Source organism: Pongo abelii, chromosome 18 (genome assembly GCF_028885655.2).
Source record: "Pongo abelii isolate AG06213 chromosome 18, NHGRI_mPonAbe1-v2.0_pri, whole genome shotgun sequence".
NCBI lineage: Eukaryota > Metazoa > Chordata > Mammalia > Primates > Hominidae > Pongo > Pongo abelii.
The window spans coordinates 32,485,842-32,510,229 of record NC_072003.2 but is presented as its reverse complement, the minus strand read 5'-3'; the positions used below and the strand labels follow the sequence as shown (position 1 = coordinate 32,510,229).

The window sequence follows — 24,388 nt, the reverse complement described above, 5'->3', positions numbered from 1 at the left end:
TTTTTTTTTTAGTAGAAACGAGGTTTCACCATGTTGGCCAGGCTGGTCTCGAACTCCTGACCTCAGGTGATCCGCCCACCTCGGCCTCCCAAAATGCTGGGAGTACAGGCGTGAGCCACCGCACCAGTGTCTCTCTCTTATAACACCAGCTAGTCCTTATCAGGCTTTGACTGTGGGCCCCTCACCTGTCTGACTTATCCTTCCCAGGAACTTTGAAGAATACTATTATTATTCCTATTTTGCAAATGAAGAAACTGAGGCAGATTAAATGCCTGACCCAAGGCCATCCAGACGGCAGGCGATGCAGGCAAGAGTCAAGCTCAGGTACCCCTCCCCTTCTGTGGTTTCCCTGCCTCCAGGCTTCTGCCAGCCCCTGTCTACCTTGGTGTAGGAACGGCCCCTCAAAGACCTGCAGGGAGCCGGGCATGGTGGCGCACGCCTGTAATCTCAGCACTTTGGGAGGCTGAGGTGGGCGTATCATTAGGTCAGGAGTTCGAGACCAGCCTGACCAATGTGGTGAAACTCTGTCTCTACTAAAAATACAGAAATTAGCCGGGTGTGGTGGTGGGCACGTATGATCCCAGCTACTCAGAAGGCTGAGGCAGGAGGAACGCTTGAGAACCCCAGAGGTGGAGGTTGCAGTGAGCTGAGATCGAGCCACTGCACTCCAGCCTGGACGACAGAGCAAGACTCCATCTCAAAAAAAAAACCTGTAGGGGGAAAGAGGAACTGGGGCCTGGGGAGGGCAGAGCTATTATCTCAGGAGAAGCAGGCAAACCTCTGGTGACCTCTGATGACCTCAAGGCGGGGTGGGCAGGCCTTCACAACAGCCCCAGGCACACCCAGCCTCCCGTCCCTGGCCTCATCACTGCCCTCTCTGCCCTCCACCCTTTGGCCTCCTTGCCTTTGTCCCCAGTTCTGCAGCCTGATACCCTCTTCCTTGTCTCAACCAGAGAAGTCCTCAGTCAATAAACGTCATCCAATGCCTACTGTGTACCAAGCACTTCCTGGGTGCTGGGGCACTGTGCAAGCACACAAGCACAGCTGTGAGGCCATGGGGCTGGCATTCCAGTGTGGGGAGAGCGACAGAAGCAAAATAAGGAAGTCCATTACATGGCGCATTCAAAGGCGAGAAGTGCTATGGGGAGAAAGCAAGGAGGGGGGTTACAGTCCAGAGGGAGGGGGTGCGATTTTTTTTTTTTCGAGACAGAGTCTTGCTCTGTCACCCAGGCTGGAGTGCAGTGGCATGATCTTGGCTCACTGTAACCTCCGCCTCCTGGGTTCAAGCAATTCTTCTGCCTCAGCCTCCTGAGTAGCTGGGACTACAGGCGCATGCCACCATGTCCGGCTAATTTTTTGTATTTTAAGTAGAGACGGGGTTTCACCATGTTAGCCAGGATGGTCTCGATCTCCTGACCTCGTGATCCACCTGCCTCAGCCTCCCAAAGTGCTGGGATTACAGGCGTGAGCCATTGCGCCCACCCGGGGGTGAGATTTTAAATACGGTGGCCAGCTGGGCTCGGTGGCTCATGCCTGTAATTCTAGCACTTTGGGAGACCGAGGTGGGAGGCTCACTTGAGCCTAGGAGTTTGAAACAAGCCTGGGCGACAAAGCAAGATCCCATCTGTATGAAAAATTTAAAAATTAGGCCAGGCATGGTGGCTCATACCTGTAATCCCAGCACTTTGGGAGGCCGAGGAGGGCAGATCACTTGAGCTCAGAGTTCGAGACCAGCCTGGCCAACATGGTGAAACACTGTTTCTACTAAAAATACAACAAATTGCTAGGCGTGGTGGCTCACGCTTGTAATCCCAGCACTTTGGGAGGCCGAGGCAGGCAGATCACCTGAGGTCAGGAGTTCAAGACCAGTCTGGCCAACATGGTGAAACCCTGTCTCTACTAAAAATAGAAAATTAGATGGGCTTGGTGGTGGGCACCGGTATTCCCAGCTACTCAGGAGGCTGAGGCAGGAGAACAGCTTAAATTCAGGAGGCGGAGGTTGCGGTGAGCCGAGATCGCGCCATTGTGCTCCAGCCTGGGCAACAAGAGTAAGAGTATGAAACTCCATCTTAAAAATACAAATAAAAATAAAAATACAAAAAATCAGCCGGGCATGGTGGCGCGCACCTGTAATCCCAGCTACTCGGGAGACTGAGGCGGGAGAATTGCTGAAACTCGGGAGGTGGAGTTGCAGTGAGCCAAGATTGTGCCACTGCACTCCAGCCTGGGAGACAGAGTGAGACTCCATCTCAAAAAATAAAAAATTAAAATTAAAAGTTAGACTGGTGTGGTGGCATGTGCCTGTAGTCCCAGCTACTTGGGAGGCCGAGGCGGGAGGATCTCTTGAGCCCAGGAGGTCGAGGCTGCAGTGAGCCATGATTGTGCCAATGCACTCAAGCCTGGGTGACAGAGTGAGACCGACCCTGTGTCTAAAACAAACAAATAAGTAAGTAAATAGGTTGGCCAGGCAAAGCCATCCTGAGAAGGTGACATCTGAGCAAAGACTGAGAAAGCAGCCAAGCAACATCTGGGTGGGGAGCCCTGGGGCAGCCACCACAGATGGCGCAAAGGCCCTGGGCTTGCCTTCTCCAGGGACACATCAGAGGTCCGGGTGGCAGGGCGTGGATGGCAGGGCCACGGGTGGAGGGGCAGAAGCAACGTGGGTAAGAGAGGTAGGCAGGGGTCAGATCAGATGTGGCCGACTTGGCTTCTACCCTGAGTGGGGTGGGAGTGGTCTCAGGGCTCCGAGCAGAGGAGGGGTGGGGTCAGATGTTTCATCTGGGTCCCTCTGGCTGCTATGTGGGAAACAGCCCGGAGGAGGATGAGATCTCACACAGGGAGACCAGGGCTGAGATGACTGCACCAGTCCAGGCCAGAGAAGATAGAGGCTCAGGCCAGCGGGCAGCAGTGAAGGGGCAAAGAGGGATCAGATTCTGGATCTTTCTCTCTCTCTCTCTTTCTTTCTTTTTTTTTTTTACAGAGAAGGTATCACTGTGTTACCCAGGGTGGAGTACAGTGGCGAAGTCATAGCTCACTGCAGCCTTGAAGTCCTGAACTTAAGCGATCCCTTCTCCTGGGTCTCCCAAAGTCCTGGGATTACAGGAGTGAGCCACTGCACCCAGGGCAGGTTATACATTTTTTTTGGGAACACCACAGTAGAAGCCAGGCACAGTGGCTCATGCCTGTAATCCCAGGACTTCTGGAGGCCAAGATGAGAGGATTGCTTGAGCCCAGGAGTTCAAGACCAGTCTGGGCAACACAGCAAGAACCCATCTCTAAAAAAAAAGGAATACCACTGGGCACGGTGGCTCGTGCCTGTAATCCCAGCACTTTGGGAAGCTGAGGTGGGTGGATCACCTGCGATTAGGAGTACGAGACCAGCCTGGCTAACATGGCTAAACCCCATCCCTAATAAAAATACAAAAATTAGCTGGGCGTGGTGGCAGGGGCCTGTAATCCCAGCTATCCAGGAGGCTGAGGCAGGAGAATTGCCTGAACCCGGGAGGTGGAGGTTGCAGTGAGCCAAGATCACGTCACTGCACTCCAGCCAGGGCGACCATGCCCGGCCAACTATGTAAATACCCTATACACACACACTCTTCTGATGTCACCAATGGTTTTAACACTCACTCTTACCTGAATCCATTATTATTATATTGGTTATGTTTATCATGTTTTAAATTCTACATTCCTTTTACAATTATTAGCTTTCCTACAGTAAAATAACTTTCCAGTGGCCGGGCACAGTGGCTCATGCCTGTAATCCCAGCACTTTGGGAGGCCGAGGCAGGCGAATCACGAGGTCAGGAGTTTGAGATCAGCCTGGCCAACATGGTGAAACCACGTCTCTACTAATAATGCAAAAATTAGCCAGGCGTGGTGGTGCGCACCTGTAATGCTAGCTACTTGGGAGGCTGAGGCAGGAGAGTTGCTTGAAACTAGGAGGCGGAAGTTGCAGTGAGCCGAGATTGCATCACTTCACTCCAGCCTGGGCGACAGAGCAAGACTACATCTCAGAAAAAATAAAACAAAAACAAAAAAAAGTTCCATACTGTCCTACCTCCCTTCCACGCTCCCTCCCTCCTTCTCTTTGTCTCTCTTTAATATTTTCAGAATCAGTATGAACTCATTTTCTTTTCTTTTTTTTTTTTTTTCCGAGACAAAGTCTCACTCTTTTGCCAAGGCTGGAGTACAGTGGCGTGATCTCAGCTCGTTGCAACCTCTGCCTCCCAGGTTCAAGCGATTCTCCTGCCTCAGCCTCCCGATTAGCTGGGACTACCAGCGCCCATCACCACACCCGGCTAATTTTTTGGTATTTTTTAGTAGAGACGGAGTTTCACCATTTTGGTCAGGCTGGTCTCGAACTCCTGACCTCAGGTGATCCTCCCGTCTCAGCCTCCCAAAGTGTTGGGATTACAGGCGTGAGCCACTGACCCAGCCTCTTTTTTCTTTTAATTAAAACAATAAAATAGAGATGGGGTTCTCTGTCTGTTGCCCAGGTTGGTCCTCAACTCCTGGGCTCAAGCAATCCTCCTGTCTTTGGCTCCCGAAGTGCTGGGATTACAGGAGTGAGCCACCATGCCCAGCCTAAGTATTGCTCTTCTGTGATGATTTGCAGGCAACAATCACCTCTTGTTCATATTTTCATTATCTTTCCCTCCACCCCGAGCCTATAGTCTGTCTTGGTCAGACCCCATTTCTTGAGTGCATCAGGCTGGAGTTTGGACCCATCCACATCCTCGCAGCTTTCCTCAGAGTTGGGGCCCAACATTTGGCCTGGGGAACAGACAGCTTTGCCAATAGCAGTAACAATTTGGTTGAAATGATAACTTTGTCAAAAATGAATTTTGCCTTAGTGTTTTTTTAAAGGTTGAGAATCTTGTACATTCTTACAACATTTCTGTCTATTTTCTACAATTAAAAACTGTAGGCTGGGTGCAGTGACTCACTCCTGTAATCACAGCACTTTGGGAGGCCAAGGTGGGTGGACTGCTTGAGTCCAAGGGTTCGAGACCAGCTAGACAACATAGCAAAATATTAGCTGGGTGTGGTAGCTACTCGGGAGGTTGAGGCAGGAAAATTGCTTTAACCCAGGAGGCAGAGGTTGCAGTGAGCCGAGATCATGCCACTGCACTCCAGCCTGGGCAACAGAGTGAGACTCTGTCTCAGAAAAAAAAAAAAAAAAAAGTAAGTTCCAATTACTTTGCAGCCAATTATTCTTGCTCTTCTATTTGCAATAGCAGAAGATTGAAATAGCCTCCTAGATGTCTGACTGTGGAATGGGTTCTTTTCTTTTTCTTTTTTGGTAGAGATGAGGGTCTCACTATGTGGCCAGGCAAGCCTTGAACTCCTGGCTTCAAGTGATCCTCCTACCTCTGGAGGCAGGAGGTAGGGTACAGCCCCAGACTCAAAGCACTGGGATTACGGGAGTGAACCACTGCGTGAACCTGGTTTCTTTTCTTTCCCCTTCCTTCCTTCCTTCCTTCCTTCCTTCTCTCCTTCTCTTTCACTCTACCTCTTTCTTTTCTTCTTTTTTCTGTCTTGTTAAAACAGAAATACATAATCATTATAGTAAAATAAACTAGGGTATTTACTGCAGCAGTTAGTAATAATGAAATGTTGGAAAACAACATTCATCCGTAGGGAATATTTAAAATATAGTTATTTCGGCCGGGCACGGTAGCTCACGCCTATAATCCCAGCACTTTGGGAGGCCGAGGCAGGTGGATCATGAGGTCAGGAGATCGAGACCATGGTGAAACCCTGTCTCTACTAAAAAAAAAAAAAGTTAGCCGGGCATGGTGGCGGGCGCCTGTAGTCCCAGTTACTCGGGAGGCTGAGGCAGGAGAATGGCTTGAACCAGGGAGGCAGAGCTTGCAGTGAGCCGAGATCACGCCACTGCACTCCAGCCTGGGCGACACAGTGAGACTCCGTCTCAAAAAAATAAATTAATTTAAAAATAAATAAATAAATAAAATATAGTGTATTTCTGGCCGGGCGCGTTGGCTCATGCCTGTAATCCCGGCACTTTGGGATGCTGAGGTGGGCGGATCACAAGATCAGGAGGTCGAGACCATCCTGGCTAATGCGGTGAAACCCTGTCTCTATTAATAATACAGAAATTAGCTGGGTGTAGTGGCATGTGCCTGTAGTCCCAGCTACTTGCGAGGCTGAGGCAGGAGAATTGCTTGAACCTGGGAGGCGGAGGTTGCAGTGAGCTGAGATTGAGACACTACGCTCCAGCCTGGGTGACAGAGCAAGACTCTATCTCAAAAAAAAAAAAAAAAATTATAGTGTATGCCATGGAATATTATGCAACTGTTATATATGTGTGTGTGTTCCCAAAGCATTGTTCAGTAACAAAGGAAAAATGCAAACACTAAAATGGATGAATACATGCTTGTGTAGACACAGACGCTGTCAGGAATGTTTGTCTGGAGGTGATGGGTATGGAGCCTTTTTGTCTGATATATTGGGTGTATCAAGAATGCCAGGTCCTGAGCACTTTTTTTTTTTTTTTTTTTGAGTTGGAGTCTCATTCTGTTGCCCAGGCTGGAGTGCAGTGGCACAATCTCTGTTCACTGCAACCTCCGCCTCCTGGGTTGAAGTGATTCTCGTGCCTCAGCCTCCCGAGTAGCTGGGATTATAGGCGCCCGCCACCATGCCCAGCTAATTTTTGTATTTTTAGTAGAAGTGGGATCTCACCATGTTGGCCAAGCTGGTCTCGAACTCCTGACCTCAGGTGATCCGCCTGCCTCGGCCTTCCAAAGTGCTGGGCTTACAGGCATGAGCCACCGTGCCCAGCCGTTTATATGTATTAACTCTTAATCATCAAAACAAACTATGTGGTATTACCATAATTATCCCCATTTTATACAAAGCAACAGAGGGATAAAGAGCTTAAGGCACTTGCCAGAGTGCAAGAGGTAGGACAGGAACCCAGAGTCCCGTGCTGGTAGCTGCTTTTCTGTGCACTTAACATTATCTCATTTAATTCTTGCAGTCACTTGATGAAGAAGGTGGCGGTCCTAGGGCATTGGAGAAGTTATGTGACTTGTTCAAGATTATGCAGCTGGAAGATGGTGGTGGTAGGACAGGAAGTCTGTTGGGCCTGATGCTGCAGCCCTCTAGTCTATACTCCTTTGCTCCCGTGTCCCTCACCCCCCTGCAGAATGGGCACCCCGTTACCTTTCTGGGCCACTGTGTGCAGAAAAGAGAGCATGTTGGCCAGGCTGGTCTCGAACTCCTGACCTCAAGTGATCAGGCTGCCTTAGCCTCCCAAAGTGCTGGGATTACAGGCGTGAACCACCACGCTCAGCCTCTGAATACTTTGTACTCAAGCCATTTCCCAGTGCTGTGTTTACAGTGAGCACCCCCGAGGGATGAAGACACATCTCCCTGTGGGAAATGGGCTTACCAGGGGCCCTAGAGGAGGGGAATCTCTCAAGCTCAGAGCTCTATGGCTGCGGTGCAGGCCCACTGTGTGCGCAGTGTCAGTCTGGGCCCTTCCATGTTGCCCCCGTGGGACTTGGGGTAAGGGGAACTGATGCAAACATCACGCTGCTGTTGCTCGGTGTGAGCAATTAATTCCTGCGGCTCTCACCCAGGAGTCTCATGTCTTTGGGTCAGACAAACTCATCAGCTTGTAGAAAGGGCACAGTCCCACGGGCCTGTAAGAATCTTCTATTGTGCACATGTTGCTCTTAAAATATACAAATCAGTTTTGATTTTAAAAAATTATTTATTTATTTTTTTCGTGATAGGAGTTTTGCTATGTTGCCCAGGCTGGTTTCAAACTCTTGGGCTCAGGAGGTCCTCCCACTTTGGCTGGGACCGCCAGCATAATGTATCACCACACCCGGGACTGATTTTCGTTTTTCAAGAACAAAAACCAAAAACATACACAAACCAAGAGTCAAAGCTTGCTAATTAGAGGAAAGTCGGGAAATGGGAACCATTCAAAGAAGAAAATACCCCCACCTCCTACTCTCACCTATCCAAAGACAATTAGGTGAATCCCTTAGTAGATATCTTTCCAGACGGTTTTCCATATAGATTCCCACATCTGGCCAGGCGCGGTGGCTAACGCCTATAATCCTAGCACCTGGGGAGGCTGAGGCGGATGGATCACCTGAGGTCAGGAGTTCGAGACCAGCCTGACCAACATGGAGAAACCTCGTCTCTACTAAAAATACAAAATTAGCTGGGCACAGTGGTGCAAGCCTGTAATCCCAGCTACTCAGGAGGCCGAGGCAGGAGAATCGCTTGAACCTGGGAGGGAGATGTTGTGCTGAGCCAAGCCGAGATCATGCCATTGCACTAAACTCCACCTAAAAAAAAAAAAAAAAAACAAAAAAAGATTCCCACATCTTTACTAGTTTGCAGAAATAAGGTCCTAGCATATGCAGTGTGTAGGAACCACCCTGGTTTAGCCAAGCCTCTGTAAGTGGGGGCCACTGTGGTGACCCCCAGCTCCCGGGACAGAGTCAAGAGCTCACCAGCCTGCAAAGGTTTTCACGGCCCCCAGCCAGACTCGGGGGCTTCCTCTTGCCCTGCTACTTCCTGGGAGCTCTGAGGGCAGGAAATGGCGCCACTCAGCTCCTGGCCTAACAGCTTGGGGACCACAAATGCAAAGGAAACCACCCTCCCCTCCCACCTCCTCCTCTGCACCGTTGAGTTCTCAGGCTCACATTCCCACCACCCACCTCTGAGCCCAGCCCTCCCTAGCATCACCCCTTCCATCCCATTCCTCAGCCAAGAGCCAGGAATCTAGATTCCGGATCCCACGCTTCCCTGCCTCCCTCAGGTGAGCCCCAGACCCCCAGGCACCCCGCTGGCCCCTGAAGGAGCAGGTGATGGTGCTGTCTTCGCCCAGCAGCTGTGGGAGCAGGCGGGTGGGGCAGGATGGAGGGGTGGGTGGGGTGGGTGGAGCCAGGGCCCACTTCCTTTCCCCTTGGGGCCCTGTCCTTCCCAGTCTTGCCCCAGCCTCGGGAGGTGGTGGAGTGACCTGGCCCCAGCGCTGCGTCCTTATCAGCCGAGCTGGTAAGAGGGTGAGACTTGGTGGGGAAGGGGCCTCAGTGGGCCTGGGAATGTGCCTGTGGCTTGAAAAGACTCTGACAGGTTATGATGGGAAGAGATTGGGAACCATTGGGTTGCACAGGGTCAGGGAAGGCCAGGAGGGGGTGGTCACTGCTGGAGTCCAAGCTGCTGAGTCTCGAGGGAGCCTCGGGATGGGGCTGATGGGGGAGCTGCCAGCATCTGTTCCTCTGTCATTTCTGATAACAGTAAAAGCCAGCATGGAAAAAACCGTTAAACCGCAGGTTGGGCCTGGCCGTTGGCAGGGAAGTGGGCAGAGGGGAGGCCCGGCTAGGTCCTCCGGCAACTCCCGCGTGTTCTGCTTCTCTGGCTGCCCACCTGCAGGTCCCAGCTCTTGCTCCTGCCTGTTTGCCTGGAAATGGCCGCGCTTATTCTCCTCCTTGGGGTGCTGGTGGTAAGCCCAGACGCTCTGGGGAGCACGACGGCTGTGCAGACACCCACCGCTGGAGAGCCTTTGGTCTCTACTAGCGAGGCCCTGAGCTCACAGATGTACACCACTTCAATAACAAGTGACCCTAAGGCCAACAGCACTGGGGACCAGACCTCAGCCCTACCTCCCTCAACTTCCATCAATGAGGGATCCCCTCTTTGGACTTCCATTGGTGCCAGCACTGGTTCCCCTTTACCTGGGCCAGCAACCTTCCAGGAAGTTTCCGTCAAGACGTCATCAGTGCCCCAGGAAACCCCTCATGCAACCAGTCATCCTGCTGTTCCCATAACAGCAAACTCTCTAGGATCCTACACCATGACAAGTGGAACCATAACAATGAACTCTCCGGAAACCTCCAGTAGGACCAGTGGAGCCCCTGTTACCACGGCAGCTAGCTCTCTGGACACCTCCAGAGGCACCTCTGGACCCCCTCTTACCATGGCAACTGTCTCTCTGGAGACTTCCAAAGGCACTTCTGGACCCCCTGTTACCATGGCAACTGACTCTCTGGAGACCTCCATTGGGACCACTGGACCCCCTGTTACCATGACAACTGGCTCTCTGGAGCCCTCCAGCGGGGCCAGTGGACCCCAGGTCTCTAGCGTAAAACTATCCACGATGATGACTCCAGCGACCTCCACCAACGCAAGCACTGTGCCCTTCCGGAACCCAGATGAGAACTCAGGAGGCATGCTGCCGGTGGCTGTGCTTGTGGCCCTGCTGGCGGTCATAGTCCTCGTGGCTCTGCTCCTGCTGTGGCGCCGGCGGCAGAAGCGGCGGACTGGGGCCCTCGTGCTGAGCAGAGGCGGCAAGCGTAACGGGGTGGTGGACGCCTGGGCTGGGCCAGCCCAGGTCCCTGAGGAGGGGGCTGTGACAGTGACCGTGGGAGGGTCCGGGGGCGACAAGGGCTCTGGGGTCTCCGATGGGGAGGGGTCTGGCCGGCGGCCCACGCTCACCACTTTCTTTGGCAGACGGAAGTCTCGCCAGGGCTCCCTGGCGATGGAGGAGCTGAAGTCTGGGTCAGACCCCAGCCTCAAAGGGGAGGAGGAGCCGCTGGTGGCCAGCGAGGATGGGGCTGTGGATGCCCCAGCTCCTGATGAGCCCGAAGGGGGAGACGGGGCTGCCCCTTAAGTGCTGGTGAATAGTGAGGCTGGAGGCTGGAATCTCAGCCAGCCTCCAGCAGCTTCCCTCTCACCATCACCCTTCCCCCTCGCTCCCACGTTTCCACCCGGCACCCCGATCCTCACCCGAATCTCTCTTTTTTTTTTTCTTTTGAGACAGAGTTTCGCTTTGTCACCCAGGCTGGAGTGCAATGCACGATCTCAGTTCACTGCAACCTCTGCCTCCTAAGTTCAAGCGATTCTCCTGCCTCAGCTTCCCGAGTAACTGAGATTACAGGCACCCACCACCATGCCCAGCTGCTTTTTTGTATTTTTGGTAGAGACGGGGTTTCACCATGTTGGCTAGGCTGGTCTCAAACTCCTGACCTCAGGTGATCCACCTGCCTCGGCCTCCCAAAGTGCTGAGATTACAGACATGAGCCACCGCGCCTTGCCTCCTCACCCGCCTCTTCATTCTGAATCCTCATCAGGCTTCTCAGCCCTGGATTTCCTGCTGGCATCCTCACCCAGCACCTGCAACTAGCACCTGGGCAGGGCAGGGCAGGGCTGGCACCTCTCGACGTCTGTGGACTGAATGAATAAACCCTCCTCATCCACCCCTATTTATCTCCATCACCATTTCCCCCTGTCTTGTTCCTGGAAACGGCTGCTGAGTCTCCACCGGCCAAACTTATCTCACCTGTGATTTCTTTGAGACTTCTCCTTTTCCCCCAGACCCCACCCTCGGTTGACCAGAGTCTGGGAAGAAGAAGGACAAGAGAACCCGGCAAACTCCCTCCTAGGATTAACTTTGTAAAGCACCCTTGCCCTGTAGCTGCAAGGGCTGTGGAACCTGGGCAGCCCGCAACCACCTTTAGCTCTGGGCCCCCCAGGCCGGCCTGGAGCATGGCTGGGTGGGGCCACCGGCCCATGCTCTCAGGCGGGCCTGTGATCTTTCCCAGGGCACATGGACTCTAGGCTGGCCCTGGCCCACGCCACCACACTCTCCCCATCCATGGACAGAGGCAGCCAGAGGCCTCACGGTTTCTCCTCCGAGTTTCTGGCTGGATGTAGTTCTCAGAAACCCCAGTGCCTGCGTGCGTCCACTCGTGGGTGTGGTTTGTGTGCAAGAGCTGAGGATTTGGCGATGCTTGGGAGGGGTAGTTGTGGGTACAGACGGTGTGGGGGTGGGAAGTGGTGCAGAGACTGAAGAGGGTCAACCTGAGCATGGGGGACACAGGGACTGCTGAGAACATGCGTGTCATCTTTGCTCTGACGGGGTGGACATAGCAGAAAATCTAACTCTGTCTGTAGCCCCATACAGAATGCCAGGGTGAGTGCAGTGGCTGGTGCCTTTAATCCCAGCACTTTGGAAAGTTGAGGCAGGAGGATTGCTTGAGCCCAGGAGTTCGAGTCTGAAGTGAGCTGTGATTGCACCACTGCACTTCAGCCTGAGCAACAGAGCAAGACCCTGTCTCAAAAAAGAAAAGAAAAAGAAAGCCAGGCTTCGTAGAAACATCGTATGTGTGACCCAAATGTGAGTTCTTCAGCTCAGCCATGGTAATCCCTTCCTTGAAGTCTCCCTTTCTGCAGTACACATGCATGTGCTCTCTCTCTCTCACACACACACACACACACACACACACGTGCGCGCTCTCCCACGAACAGAGGCAGGGGGAGAGGGGTTTGCCCTGGTTGCGGGGACTGGTCTTGCTGGCGCTTCCCCACTGCACGTTTCCAGGTTTAGTTTGTCTGTGTCTCCTCTTCCATCCCAGGGGCTGAGCCCCTTCCATCCTCCAAGAGGAACCAGTGAGAGTGAGTGAAGGGGGGGGCCTGGAGTCAGGGACTTCCCCTGCGGGGCCTGGGTGGAGAGGTGAGAACTCAATGGTGCTGCCTTTGAGACCAGCCCAGGCTACAGCCTAGGAGCACACATGGGCCAGGGCAGTTGGTATTTCCCTAGGACAAAGAGGAAATTTTCAAAGAGGAAGTTGTTGAGTTAGAGCTTGCGGTGGCTGAGAGCAGACAGGTTGACCTGCAAAAAAAGACAGGGGAGGCATGTGAGTGTGACAGCCCTGCTCTGTGGCCTGGGCAGGAGATGGGGGAAAGGGTCAGGTGGGGGATGGCCTCGTGCAGTGGGAGAGGAGAGGGAGGGAGGGGGCGGGAAGGGGCTTGCTTAGTGGGTGGGAAGAACTGAGCTGGGATGGAACCGGCTTCTACCAGCCAGGCTGGGCACCCACTGGGCTGCATCTGGTGGCCTTTTCTGATTGTTATTTGGACTCACTGCAGCTGCAGAATGACAGAGGCCACGTCCAAAATCCCTTAGAGACACTGTTGTCTTAGAGTTGTTAAAATAAGTGCCCCCATATCAGGTTTAAAAAATACTGTCACTGAACATCACTGTCCTCAGCTCCACCTCCCTTTCCTTTGACAGATATGGTTGTTTTCTAAGCCAGGACTGGTTTTAGTCAGGTCCTGGGCGAATCCTGAAAAGAGAGGTAGTACGGGAAAGGAAGGCACCCAACAGGGCTTTCACAATCCAGAAAATATCAAAATATAAGTGTTAAAAGAGAGGCACAGGCCAGGTGCGGTGGCTCACGCCTGTAATCTCAGCACTTTGGGAGGCCAAGGCGGGCAGATCATGAGGTCAGGAGTTTGAGACCAGCCTGGCCAATATGATGAAACCCCGTTTCTACTAAAAATACAAAAGTTAGCCGGGCGTGGTGGCATGCTCCTGTAATCTCAGCTACTTAGGAGGCTGAGGCTGGAGAATTGCTTGAACCCTGGAGGCGGAGGTTGCAGTGAGCCGGGATCGTGCCACTGTACTCCAGGCTGGGTGACAAAGTGAGACTGTCTCAAAAAATAAAAATAAAAATAAAAAATAAAAGAGAGGCACAAACAGAGTGTTATGAATGCACCAAGGAAAATGGTGTATTCATAACTCTCAGGTGAAGCCTTCCAAGCCATGCGTGTGTGCACACGAGTATGTGTGTACATGTGCATGTGCGTGCGTGCATGTGCCTGTGTGTGTATGTGTGCGCATGTGTGTCTGCGTGTGCGCATGTGTGTGTGCATGTATGTTCGCACGTGCATGTGTACTGCGGCAAGGGAGACTTTGAGGAAGAGATTCCAGTGGCTGAGCAGAAGGACTCAGATTGCCCTGGGGAAAGGTTGGAAGGCTTCACCTGAGAGTGTGTCGTGGCCTTTGTCATATCCACTGCTTGATTCCTTTCTTTAAAAATTATTTTTATTGTTTTCTACATATGAGCACCACCACACCTGGCTAATTTTTGTATTTTTTGTAGAGATGGGGTTTCACCATGTTGTCCCGGCTGGTCTCAAACTCCTGGGCACAAGAGATCCACCTGCCTCAGCCTCCCAAAATGCTGGGACTATAGGCATGAGCCACTGCACCCAGCCACTGCTTCATTTCTGGTGGCTGCTGTGCCTGGCATGTGGCAGATCCTCCATGAATATGCATTTGAATGAATGAATGAATGAATGAATGAATGAATGAATGAGATGACGCCTCAGAGATTCTTTCTTTTGAGATGAGGTCTCATTCTGTCATCCAAACTAGAGTGCGTGGTGCAATCATAGCTCACCACAGCCTCAACCTCCTGGGCCTCCCAAGTAGCTGGGATCACAGGTGTGCACCAACATGCCCAGCTAATTTTTTTTTTTTATTTTTAATTTGTACAGACAGGGTCTTGCTGTGTTGCCCAGGCTGGTAGGCTGGTCTTGAACTCCTGGGCTCAAGTGGTCCTCCCACCTAAGCTTTCCCAAATACTGGGATTATAGGTGTGAGCCACTGTGCCCAGGCTTGCCTCAGATATTTGAAGGCTGGGAAGGATTTTGCAAAGCTGGGAAAAGGAAAAGGCATTCCCAGCAGAGGGGATAGCAGGTGGAAATGCATAATTAAAAAAAAAAAAAAAGTGGAGCAGATCCAGTGCAGTGGCTCATGCCTGTAATCCCAGCACTTTGGGAGGCAGAGCAGGGAGGATTGCTTGAGGCTAGGAGTTCAAGACCAGCCTGGGTAACACAGAAAGACCCTGTCTCTACAAAAACATAAAAAATTAGCCAGGCGTGGTGGTGCGTGCCTGTAGTACCAGCTACTCGAGAAGCTGAGGCAGGAGGACTGCTTGAAGCCAGGAGTTTGAGGCCAGCCTGGGCAACATAGTGAGACCCCGTGTCTACAAAAAGTAAACATATATATATATATTTTTTTTAAAGTGGAGCAGTTCAGTGCAGAGTCTTTTTTGAACAAACGTGAAATAGTTGTCTTTTTTTTTTTTTTTTTGAGATGGAGTTTTCACTCTTGTTACTCAGGCTGGAGTGCAATGGCGTGATCTCGGCTCACCAGAACCTCCGCCTCCTGGGTTCAAACAATTCTCCTGCCTCAGCCTCCCAGGTAGCTGGGATTACAGGCATGCACCACCCAGCCCGGATAATTTTGTATTTTTAGTAGAGATGGGGTTTCACCATGTTGGTCAAGCTGGTCTTGAACTCCCGACCTCTGCTGATCCGTATGCCTCGGCCTCCCAAAGTGCTGGGATTACATGCGTGAGCCACTGTGCCCGACAATAGATGTCTTTTAATTTTCTGGAGGAAAAAGCAAAGCAAAAGAAGCAGTGGATATTTTAAGACTAAAAAGGAAAACAAAAAAAGGAGATAGAGCAGGCCGGGTGTGGTGGCTCAACGTCTGTAATCCCAGCACTTTGGGAGGCCGAGGCAGGTGGATGATCTGAGGTCAGGAGTTCAAGACCAGCCTGACCAACATGGTGAAACCCCGTCTCAAAATACAAAAAATTAGCTGGGTGTGGTGGCGGGAGCCTGTAATCCCAGCTACTTGGGAGGCTGAGGCAGGAGAATTGCTTGAACCCAGGAGGTGGAAGTTGCAGTGAGCCGAGATCGCGCCATTGCACTCCAGCCTGGGCGACAAGTAAAAAACACCATCTCAAAAAAAAAAGGAGATAGAGCAAGAAACAATAAGAAAATAGTTGGGTGCAGTGGCTATGTGGTGGCACTATAAGAGGCTGAGGCGGGCAGATCACCTGAGGTCAGGAGTTGGAGACCAGCCTGGGCAACATAGCGAGACCCCTATCTCTACAAAAAATTTGAAATATGAAAAATTAGCCAGGTGTAGTGGTGTGCGCCTGTGGTACCAGCTACTCAAGAGGCTGAGGCAGGGAAGATTGCTTGAGCCCGGGAGTTTGAGGCTATAGTGAGCTGTGATCATGCCACTGCACTCCAGCCTGGGCAATAGTGTGAGACTCTGTCTCAAAAGAAAGAAAATGGCCAGGCGTGGTGGCTCACACCTGTAATCCCAGCACTTTGGGAGGCTGAGGCAGTCAGATCATGAGGCCCGTTTGAAACCAGCCTGGCCAACATGGTGAAACCCCGTCTCTACTAAAAATACAAAAATTAGCCAGGCGTGGTGGCATGCACCTGTAATCCCAGCTACTTGGGGGTCTGAGGCAGAAGAATTGCTTGAAACCAGGAGGCAGAGGTTGCAGTGAGCCGAGATCGTGTCACTGCGCTCTAGTCTGGGCGACAGAGCAAGACTCCGTCTTGGAAAAAAAGTAAAAAAAATAAAATGTATAATATGGTATAAGATTAAATATATTAGTTATGAAAATAACTGTAAATGGCTTATTGAACTTATAGTCACTAAAAATCATGTTTTTGAAAATTATGTAATGACTTTGGAAAATACCAGCAATATAATGTTAAGTGGGGAAAAAAGCAAGTTACTCCTCTGTAATACATATGATTTTAGTTTTGTAATAAAAATTCCCAACCATATTTGCACTTATAGGGAAACAAAGGACCCATCGCAAATGTTTTCCATGCTTATCTCCAAAGTGGTGAGTTTATGTGTGATTTTTATTTTGTTTATGCTCTTCTGTATTTTCCGAATTTCATACAATAAATATCTGTTACTTTTACAATATGAAAAAATAGTGGTCAAAAGGTGTTCAAGGGGGTGGCCTGGGGGTGTCTGGTTTGAGGAGAGTGGTGGGGGATGAGGCTGCAAGTGGAGGTTGGAGCCGTGCTATGAAAAGTTCAAGAGTTTGAATTGAGTTCTGAGGTTTGTTTTTGTTTTTGTTTTTTGAGACGGAGTCTCGCCCTGTCACCCAGGCTGGAGTGCAGTGGCGCGGGTTCATGCCATTCTCCTGCCTCAGCCTCCTGAGTAGCTGGAACCACAGGCGCCCGCCACCATGCCTGGCTAATTTTTTTGTATTTTTAGTAGAGACAGGGTTTCACCATGTTAGCCAGGATGGTCTCGATCTCCTGACCTCGTGATCAGCCTGCCTTGGCCTCCCAAAGTGCTGGGATTACAGGCGTGAGCCACAGTGCTCTGCTGAGAGTTTGAATTGCATTCTGGAAGTAGTGGTGAAATCAACACACCTAAGTCTGCTCTTCTTCTCTCTTCCAGTCCCCAGAGTGGTGAGTAGCATTGTTCTGGTGGCCCAGGCAAAATGCCTTAGGACCACCGTGCAGCCCCACTCTTTCCCCATTCCTGCTCTCCAGGTGCCAAGTCCCTGGCTCTTCTTCCACGGCCCTTGCATCCCTTCCTTCTCTTCAGTCCTCATCGCACCTCACCGGGATCCTATTGACACTTCCCCTTTGATTTCCTTCCACTCTCTGCTGGTGATGGTCCCAGGGGCCCTTCTAAAAGGTCACTATGGGCCGGGCGCAGTGGCTCACGCCTGTAATCCCAACACTTTGAGAGGCTGAGGGGGCCAATCATCTGAGGTCAGGAGTTCGAGACCAGCCTGGCCAACATGGTGAAACCCCATCTCTACTGAAAGTACAAAAATTAGCTGGGCGTGGTGGTGTGCACCTGTAGTCCCAGCTACTTGGGAGGCTGAGGCGGGGGAATTGTTGGTACCCAGGAGATGGAGGTTGCAGTGAGCCAAGATCGCGCCATTGCACTCCAGCCTGGGTGACAGAATGAGACTCCGTCTCAAAAAAAAAAAAAAAAAAAAAATCTGGATATCGTGGCACACACCTGTAGTTCCAGCTACTCAGGAGGATGAGGTAGGAGGATCACTTGAGCCCAAGAGGTCCAGACTGCAGTGAGTCATGATCACACCACTGCACTCCAGCCTGCGTGGCACCCAGTCTCAAAATATAATAATAATAAAATTAAAAAATAAAATAAAATGCTGCTCTGTCTAGGTGATATTCCTGTATCCCCAAGGCTGTCAGGGTGGAACACTCCTTCCTTAGCGTGGCATAGAAGACCCTCGGGACCTGGCCCTATCTGTCCTCTGACCACCCCTGCCCGGTCAGCCCTTGGTACAGTCTATGCTATCCAGCCCCATCACATTCCTGTTGCTCCCTAAATATGCCACGCACTTTATTTGGAGGTGAGAGGTGAAGAAGGGTAGTTTAACATGTTCAAAATATTTATTTTTTCCAGACAGTAAAATAACATTTTTTCTTGTTTTGCAAAAGTTAATTATCAGCACATTGAAGATTTTCCTTTTTTTTCTTTTCTTTTCTTTTTTTTTTTGAGTCAAAGTCTTGCTCTGTTCCCCAGGCTAGAGTGCAGTAGCGCAATCTCGGCTCCACCTCCCGGGTTCAAGTGATTATCCTGTTTCAGCCTCCCGAGTAGCTGGGACTATAAGCACATGCCACCATGCCCGGCTAATTTTTGTATTTTTGGTAGAGATGGGGTTTCACCATGTTGGCCAGGCTGGTCTTGAACTCCTGACCTTAGGTGATTCACCCGCCTCACCCTCCCAAAGTGTTGGGATTACAGGCATTAGCCACTGCGCCTGGCCAGCAGTCTTAAATAACAGAATTCACACACACACACACGCACTGTATTATATTTCATCTTATACTTTAAAATGTTTCCTTTTTTTTTCCTCAAAAGTACACATTAAGATCATGTTTACAAATAAAGCCTTGTCATCCAAAGTGAAAAATCCAGATGGCAAGATTTGGATGGGGAAGGTCTTGAGAAATCTGTGAATGGAGTTCGCTTTTGCAGACAGGAAATGGGCCCTAATATATGGTTCTAAGGACATTCCATTTCTGAAAATGTACATTTCCACCCGCTTTTTCTCTCCTTCCTTCCTTCCTCCGTCCCTCCCTCCCTCCCTCCCTCTCTCTCTCTCTTTCTTTCTTTCTGACAAGGTCTTCCTCTGTTGCTGACGCTGGAGTGCAGTGGTGCGATCTCGGCCCATTGCAACCTCCGCCTCCTGGGCTCGAGTGATCCTCCCACCTCAGCCTTCCAAGTAGCTGAGACTACAGGCACACACCACGGCACCCAGCTAATTTTTGTATTTTTTGTACAGATGGGTTCTCACCATGTTGCCTAGGCTGATCTTGAACTGCTGGGCTCAAGTGATCCTCCCGCCTCAGCCTCTCAAAGTGCTGGGATTACAAGCGTGAGCCACCGCGCCTGGCCTGCATCCCCATTTCTGACCCTTGACCATGTTCAAGTGGGAAGGAGAAGCCGGGGAAGGGAGGACGGGCTACCTGAGGGCTGCGGGTAGAGGTGACTCCTGTGAGCTCTGAGCCCTCAGCCCTTGGGCAGAGGGAACAGAACAGAAACAGACCCCATCTCTGAGCCACCAAGCTCAGACTCCTGTGGCAGGAGACAGATCACACAACACTATCAACAAAACAACACAGGTCGCAGTGGCTCACACCTGTAATCCCAGCACTTTGGGAGGCTGAGGTGAGAGGATTGCTTAACCGCAGGAGTTCGAGACCAGTCTGGCCAACATAGCGAGACCCCGTCTCTCAAAAAAAGAAAAAAATTACCTGGGCCTGGTGATGCTCACCTGTAGTCCCAGCTGCTTGGGAGGCTGGGGTGGGAGGACAGCTTGAACCAGGGAGGTCGAGGCTGCAGTGAGCTATGATTGTGCCACTGCCACTGCACTCTAGTCTGAGCAACAGAGTGAGACCCTGTCTTCCAAAAAAAAAAAGAGAGAGAAGAATATAATCAAAAGTTTCTAAATTCCCAAAGTAGTAACAAAAGCAGACCCAAACAAAAGTAGAGAGAAAATCTTCAAAACTTAAAAGGCTATTTAGGCTAAGGAGCCCACCCAGTGGTGACCACCTAGTTCTGGGAGGTTTGGGGCAGGGTCATTAGACAATGGAAACCCAGGTTATTTTGGAGACAATCAACTTGCTCCCAAAAATGAGCTGCAAGCAGGTGCCTGTGTGCTCAGCCCAGTCTGGAGCTCAGAGCCTGCCTGCCGCACTGCACCATCACCAGCCCAGCTGAACCAGGGTCCCAGGTAAGCCGTATAGGCTCTGCGTTGGCCTTGGAGAGAACCGCCAACTCCCCCTGAGTTGCCTGAGCTCTGCCTGAAGCCAGCCCCAAGCTGGCTCACAATAAACGCCTTGACTTCCTGCCAACTCTTCCTCAACCATTAAGATTCAGCTCAAATGTCACGGGCTCTGTGCAGCTGCCCTCACTGCCCCACCCCACGCAGACTTTTCGTTCCTTCTCCACTCCTGCAGCGCCCCTTGCGACAGCATGAATAACCCGGCTGTAGAGATGTGAGGGTGTCACTCATCACCAGTGTGTGAGCCCCTCCAAGGCCACGTGTCCTTTTTGTGTTTCCAGAGCCCAGGGCCCAGCATGCGGTAGCTACCTAGTATGTGTTTACTGAATGAAGGGATGAATAAATTCATGTACAAAGAATAGCTTTATTTATTTACTTATTTATTTATTTTTGAGACGGAGTCTTGCTTCTGACACCCAGGCTGGAGTGCAGTGGTGCGATCTTGGCTCATTGCAACCTCTGCCTCCCAGGTTCAAGCAATTCTCCTGTCTCAGCCTCCCAAGTAGCTGGGATTACAGGCGCCCGCCACCACACCTGGCTAATTTTTGTATTTTTAGTAGAGACGAGGTTTCAACATGTTGGCCAGGCTGGTCTCAAACTCCCGACCTCAGGTGATCTGCCTGTCTTGGTCTTCCAAAGTGCTGGGATTACAGGTGTGAGCCACCACGCCTAGCCTTATTTGTTTATTTTCGTAAACAAATTTCTGTTGCCCAGGCTGGTCTCAAACTCCTGGCCTCAAGCGATCCTCCTGCCTCAGCCTCCCAAACTGTTGGGATTACAGGCACAAGCCACAGTGCCTGGCCCAGTTCTGTCCTTTGAGTTGACCTGGTCATCCAGGAGGATGTTCTGAGGAAGTGTGAAATGATAATATTATTCTAGCCCACGCTGGATACAGTGGCAGTCTGGAAGGTGAAAGAGGTTGGGTTTGAAATAGATTTATTGGCCAAGTGCAGTGGCTCACACCTGTAATCCCAGCACTTTGGGAGGCCGAGGCAGGAGAATTGCTTCAGCCTTTAAACATGGCGAAACCCTGTCCCTACTAAAAATAAAAAAGTTCAATGGGCGTGGTGGCATTCACCTGTAGTCCCAGCTACTCAGGAGGGTGAGGCAGGAGAAACACTTCAGCCCTATAGGTTGAGGCTGCTTTGCGCTGTGATCATGCCAATGCACTCTAGCCTGGGTGACACAGTGAGACCCTGTTTCAAAAACAAAAACAAAAACAAAAACAGAGTAGAGGCCTGGAGCTTGAGAGGGAACTCAGGATAAAGATATAGATTTAAGAGTCGGCTGGATGCAGTGGCTCAAGGCTGTAATCCCAGCACTTTGGGAGGCTAGGGTGGGTGTATCACTTGAGGTCAGGAGTTTGAAACCAGCCTGAACAACATGGTGAAACCCCATCTCTACCAAAAATAACAAAAACTAGCTGGGCATGGTGGCATGCGCCTGTAATCCCAGCTACTTGGGAGGCTGAGGCAGGAGAATCACTTGAACCCGGGAGGCAGAGGTTGCAGTTAGTCGAGATTGTGCCACTGGATTCCAGCCTGGGCAACAGAGTGAGACTCCGTCTCAAAAAATAAAAATAAAAATAAATAAATAAATAAATAGTGATACAGACGGATAGATACATAAATTATATCATTCACTGGGTAGATTGAGAAGAGAGCTGTAGAGAGAATCTGAGTGTAATAGTCAAGGCAGGCTAACTGCTGTAAGAAACAGTGCCCCCACATCTCAGTGGTATAACTAAAAAGAAGTTTTTTCCTTCTTGTGACAGTCAATTCCTGACATTTGGAGCATGACCTTTCACAGCGTTATTCCGGGACCGAGTCTCGTTCCATCTAGTGGCTCTGTCATCCTCCTAGGGCCTTGGAGTGCTCTGCTTTTGACCAGCTAATGGGAGGGGAGAGGCAGAGTAGGATCCTGTGAAGACTTCTAGGGTCAGGTCTGGAAATATCTTTTGCTCACACTCCATTGGCCAGAACAAGACTGCCTCAGTGCAGAGGAAGCTGGGAAATGTAGTTTAGTAGGGCACCCAGAAGGAAAAGAGAGTCTCTGCCACACTGAAGCAACACCAAAATCTGAGGGTTGGTTGTAGGAAGAAGCACCTGCAAAAGACAGAAAAGAGCCTTTAAGAGGATCACCTGAAGCCAGGAGTTTGAGACCAGCCTGGGCAGCATAGCAAGATCCTATCTGTACAAAAAATAAAAATAAAAAATTAGCCTAGGGTGGAGGCATGCACATACAGTCCCAGCAACTCAGGAGGCTTGGGGCCAGGAGTTTGAGGCTGCAGTGAGCTATGATTGGGCCACTGCACTCCACTTAAGCCTGAGTGACAGAGCAAAACCCTGTATCCAAAAAAAAAATTAACCAGGAGAAAAATGACATTTGGAGATCCTGTCTCTAAAGAAAAGAAAAGCTCACTGCATAGCTCACTGCAGCCTCAGAAACAGGCTCAGGACTGAATCAAGGCCAGCAAGGTGCTGGGGTGATAAGCGAGCCCGACTCCAGCCTGGCCAACATGGTGAAACCCCGTCTCTACTAAAAATACACAAATTAGCTGGGCATGGTGGCAGATGCCTGTAGTTCCAGCTACTCAGGAGGCTGAGGCAGGAGGTTCACTTGAGCCTGGGGCGTGGAGGTTGTAGTGGGCCAAGATTGTGCCACTGCACTCCAGCCTGGGTGACAGAGCAAGACCCTGTCTCAAAAAAAAAAAAAAAAAGTGAGCTGGAGGGTGAGGCCTCCCTACATTTTGTGCCTTGGGTGCCTCCATCCGTCACCCCAGCCACAGTCCCAGCAGTCAGGTGCGGCAGAGAAAGCAAAGGGAGAAGGCTGGGAAGATGCAAGTGAATTTAGCGACTAGCAGTCCCTACAGAGCAACTGTAGCAAGAAGGGTTTCCAATGAAGAAAGGAAGGCCCTGGGCCTGGCATGGTGGCTCACGCCTGTAATCCCAGCACTTTGGGAGGCAGAGGCGGGTGGATCACCTGAGGTCGGGAGCTCAAGACTAGCCTGACCAACATGGAGAAACCCCGTCTCTACTGAAAAAAATATACAAAATTAGCCGGGTGTGGTGGCGCATGCCTGTAATCCCAGCTACTCGGGAGGCTGAGGCAGGAGAATCGCTTGACCCCGGGAAGCAGAGTTTGCAGTGAGTCGAGATCACGCCATTGCTCTCCAGCCTCGGCAACAAGAGCGAAACTCCATCAAAAAAAAAAAAAAAAAAAAGAAGAAGAAAGGAAGGCCCTGGCAGTTCTTGGACAGGAACTTGCCTGAAGTCCCAGTCCCAGTGACTGGTGGTTTCCCCACTTTCTGGTTCAGAAGCTGGGCTCTAAGCTGTCTGTGCCCTTAAAGTTCCTTGGAAAGAGGGAAGGGAAGGGAAGTGGATATTAGGTGAGTTCCCACTCTGTTTCATTTGCAGAGTTTTCCCATTGATTCTCAGTTGAACCCATGAGGTAGATGTTATGCCATTAAATTTTTTTTCTTTTCTTTAGAGACAGGGTCTCTCTCTGTCACTCAGGCTGGACTGCAGTGGCACGATCACGGCTCACTGCAGCTTTGAACTCCTGGGCTCAAGTGGTCCTCCCATCTCAGCCTACAGGTATGCACCACTGTACTTAGCTAATTTCTTTTTCTTTTTTTGGGAGAGATGGGATCTCTGTATGTCTCTATGATGCCCACACTGGTCTCAAACTCCTGGCCTCAAGCGATTCTCCTGCCTTGGCCTCCCAAAGCACAGAGATTACAGGCATGAGTCGCTGTGCCCAGCCTGTTATGCCGGTTTTTTTTGTTTTGTTTTGTATTTTGAGACAGAGTCTCGCTCTGTCGCCCAGGAGTACAGTGACGCGATCTTGGCTCACTGCAAGCTCCACCTCCCGGGTTCACACCATTCTCCTGCCTCAGTCTCCCGAGTAGCTGGGGCTACAGGCACCCGTCACCACACCCGGCTAATTTTTTGTTTTTTTAGTAGAGACAGGGTTTCACCATGTTAGCCGGGATGGTCTCGATCTCCTGACCTCGTGATCCACCTGCCTCGGCCTCCCAAAGTGCTGGGATTACAGTCGTGAGCCACTGCGTCCTGCCTGTTTTGCCGTTTTTAAAATTAATTAATTAATTTATTTATTTATCTTGAGACAGAGTCTCACTCTGTCACCCAGGCTGGAGTGCAGTGGCATGATCTCGACTCACTGCAACCTCCACCTCCGGGGTTCGAGTGAGTCTCATGCCTCAGCCTCCTGAGCAGCTAGGATTACAGGCGCCTGCCACCATGCCCAGCTAATTTTTGTATTTTTAGTAGAGATGAGGTTTCGCCATGTTGGCCAGGCTGGTCTCAAACTCCTGACCTCAGGTGATCAACCTGCCTCTGCCTCCCAAAGTGCTGGGATTACAGGCGTGAGCCCCTGTGCCCGGCCCTGTTATGCCATTTTAAAGCTAAGGAAACTGAGGCACAGAAAAA

At 50.9% G+C, this 24,388-nt stretch overlaps 1 protein-coding gene across 1 annotated transcript; it reads left to right on the top strand.

Moving 5' to 3' along the window:
- The first annotated feature begins 8,972 nt into the window (after positions 1-8,972).
- On the top strand, positions 8,973-16,487 carry SPN (sialophorin). Its single transcript, XM_002826325.4, has 2 exons — positions 8,973-9,042; positions 9,421-16,487. The coding sequence occupies exon 2, from the start codon at positions 9,455-9,457 to the stop codon at positions 10,655-10,657; it is 1,203 nt and encodes a 400-aa protein (XP_002826371.3). The 5' UTR covers positions 8,973-9,042; positions 9,421-9,454; the 3' UTR covers positions 10,658-16,487.
- Positions 16,488-24,388: the final 7,901 nt, after the last annotated feature.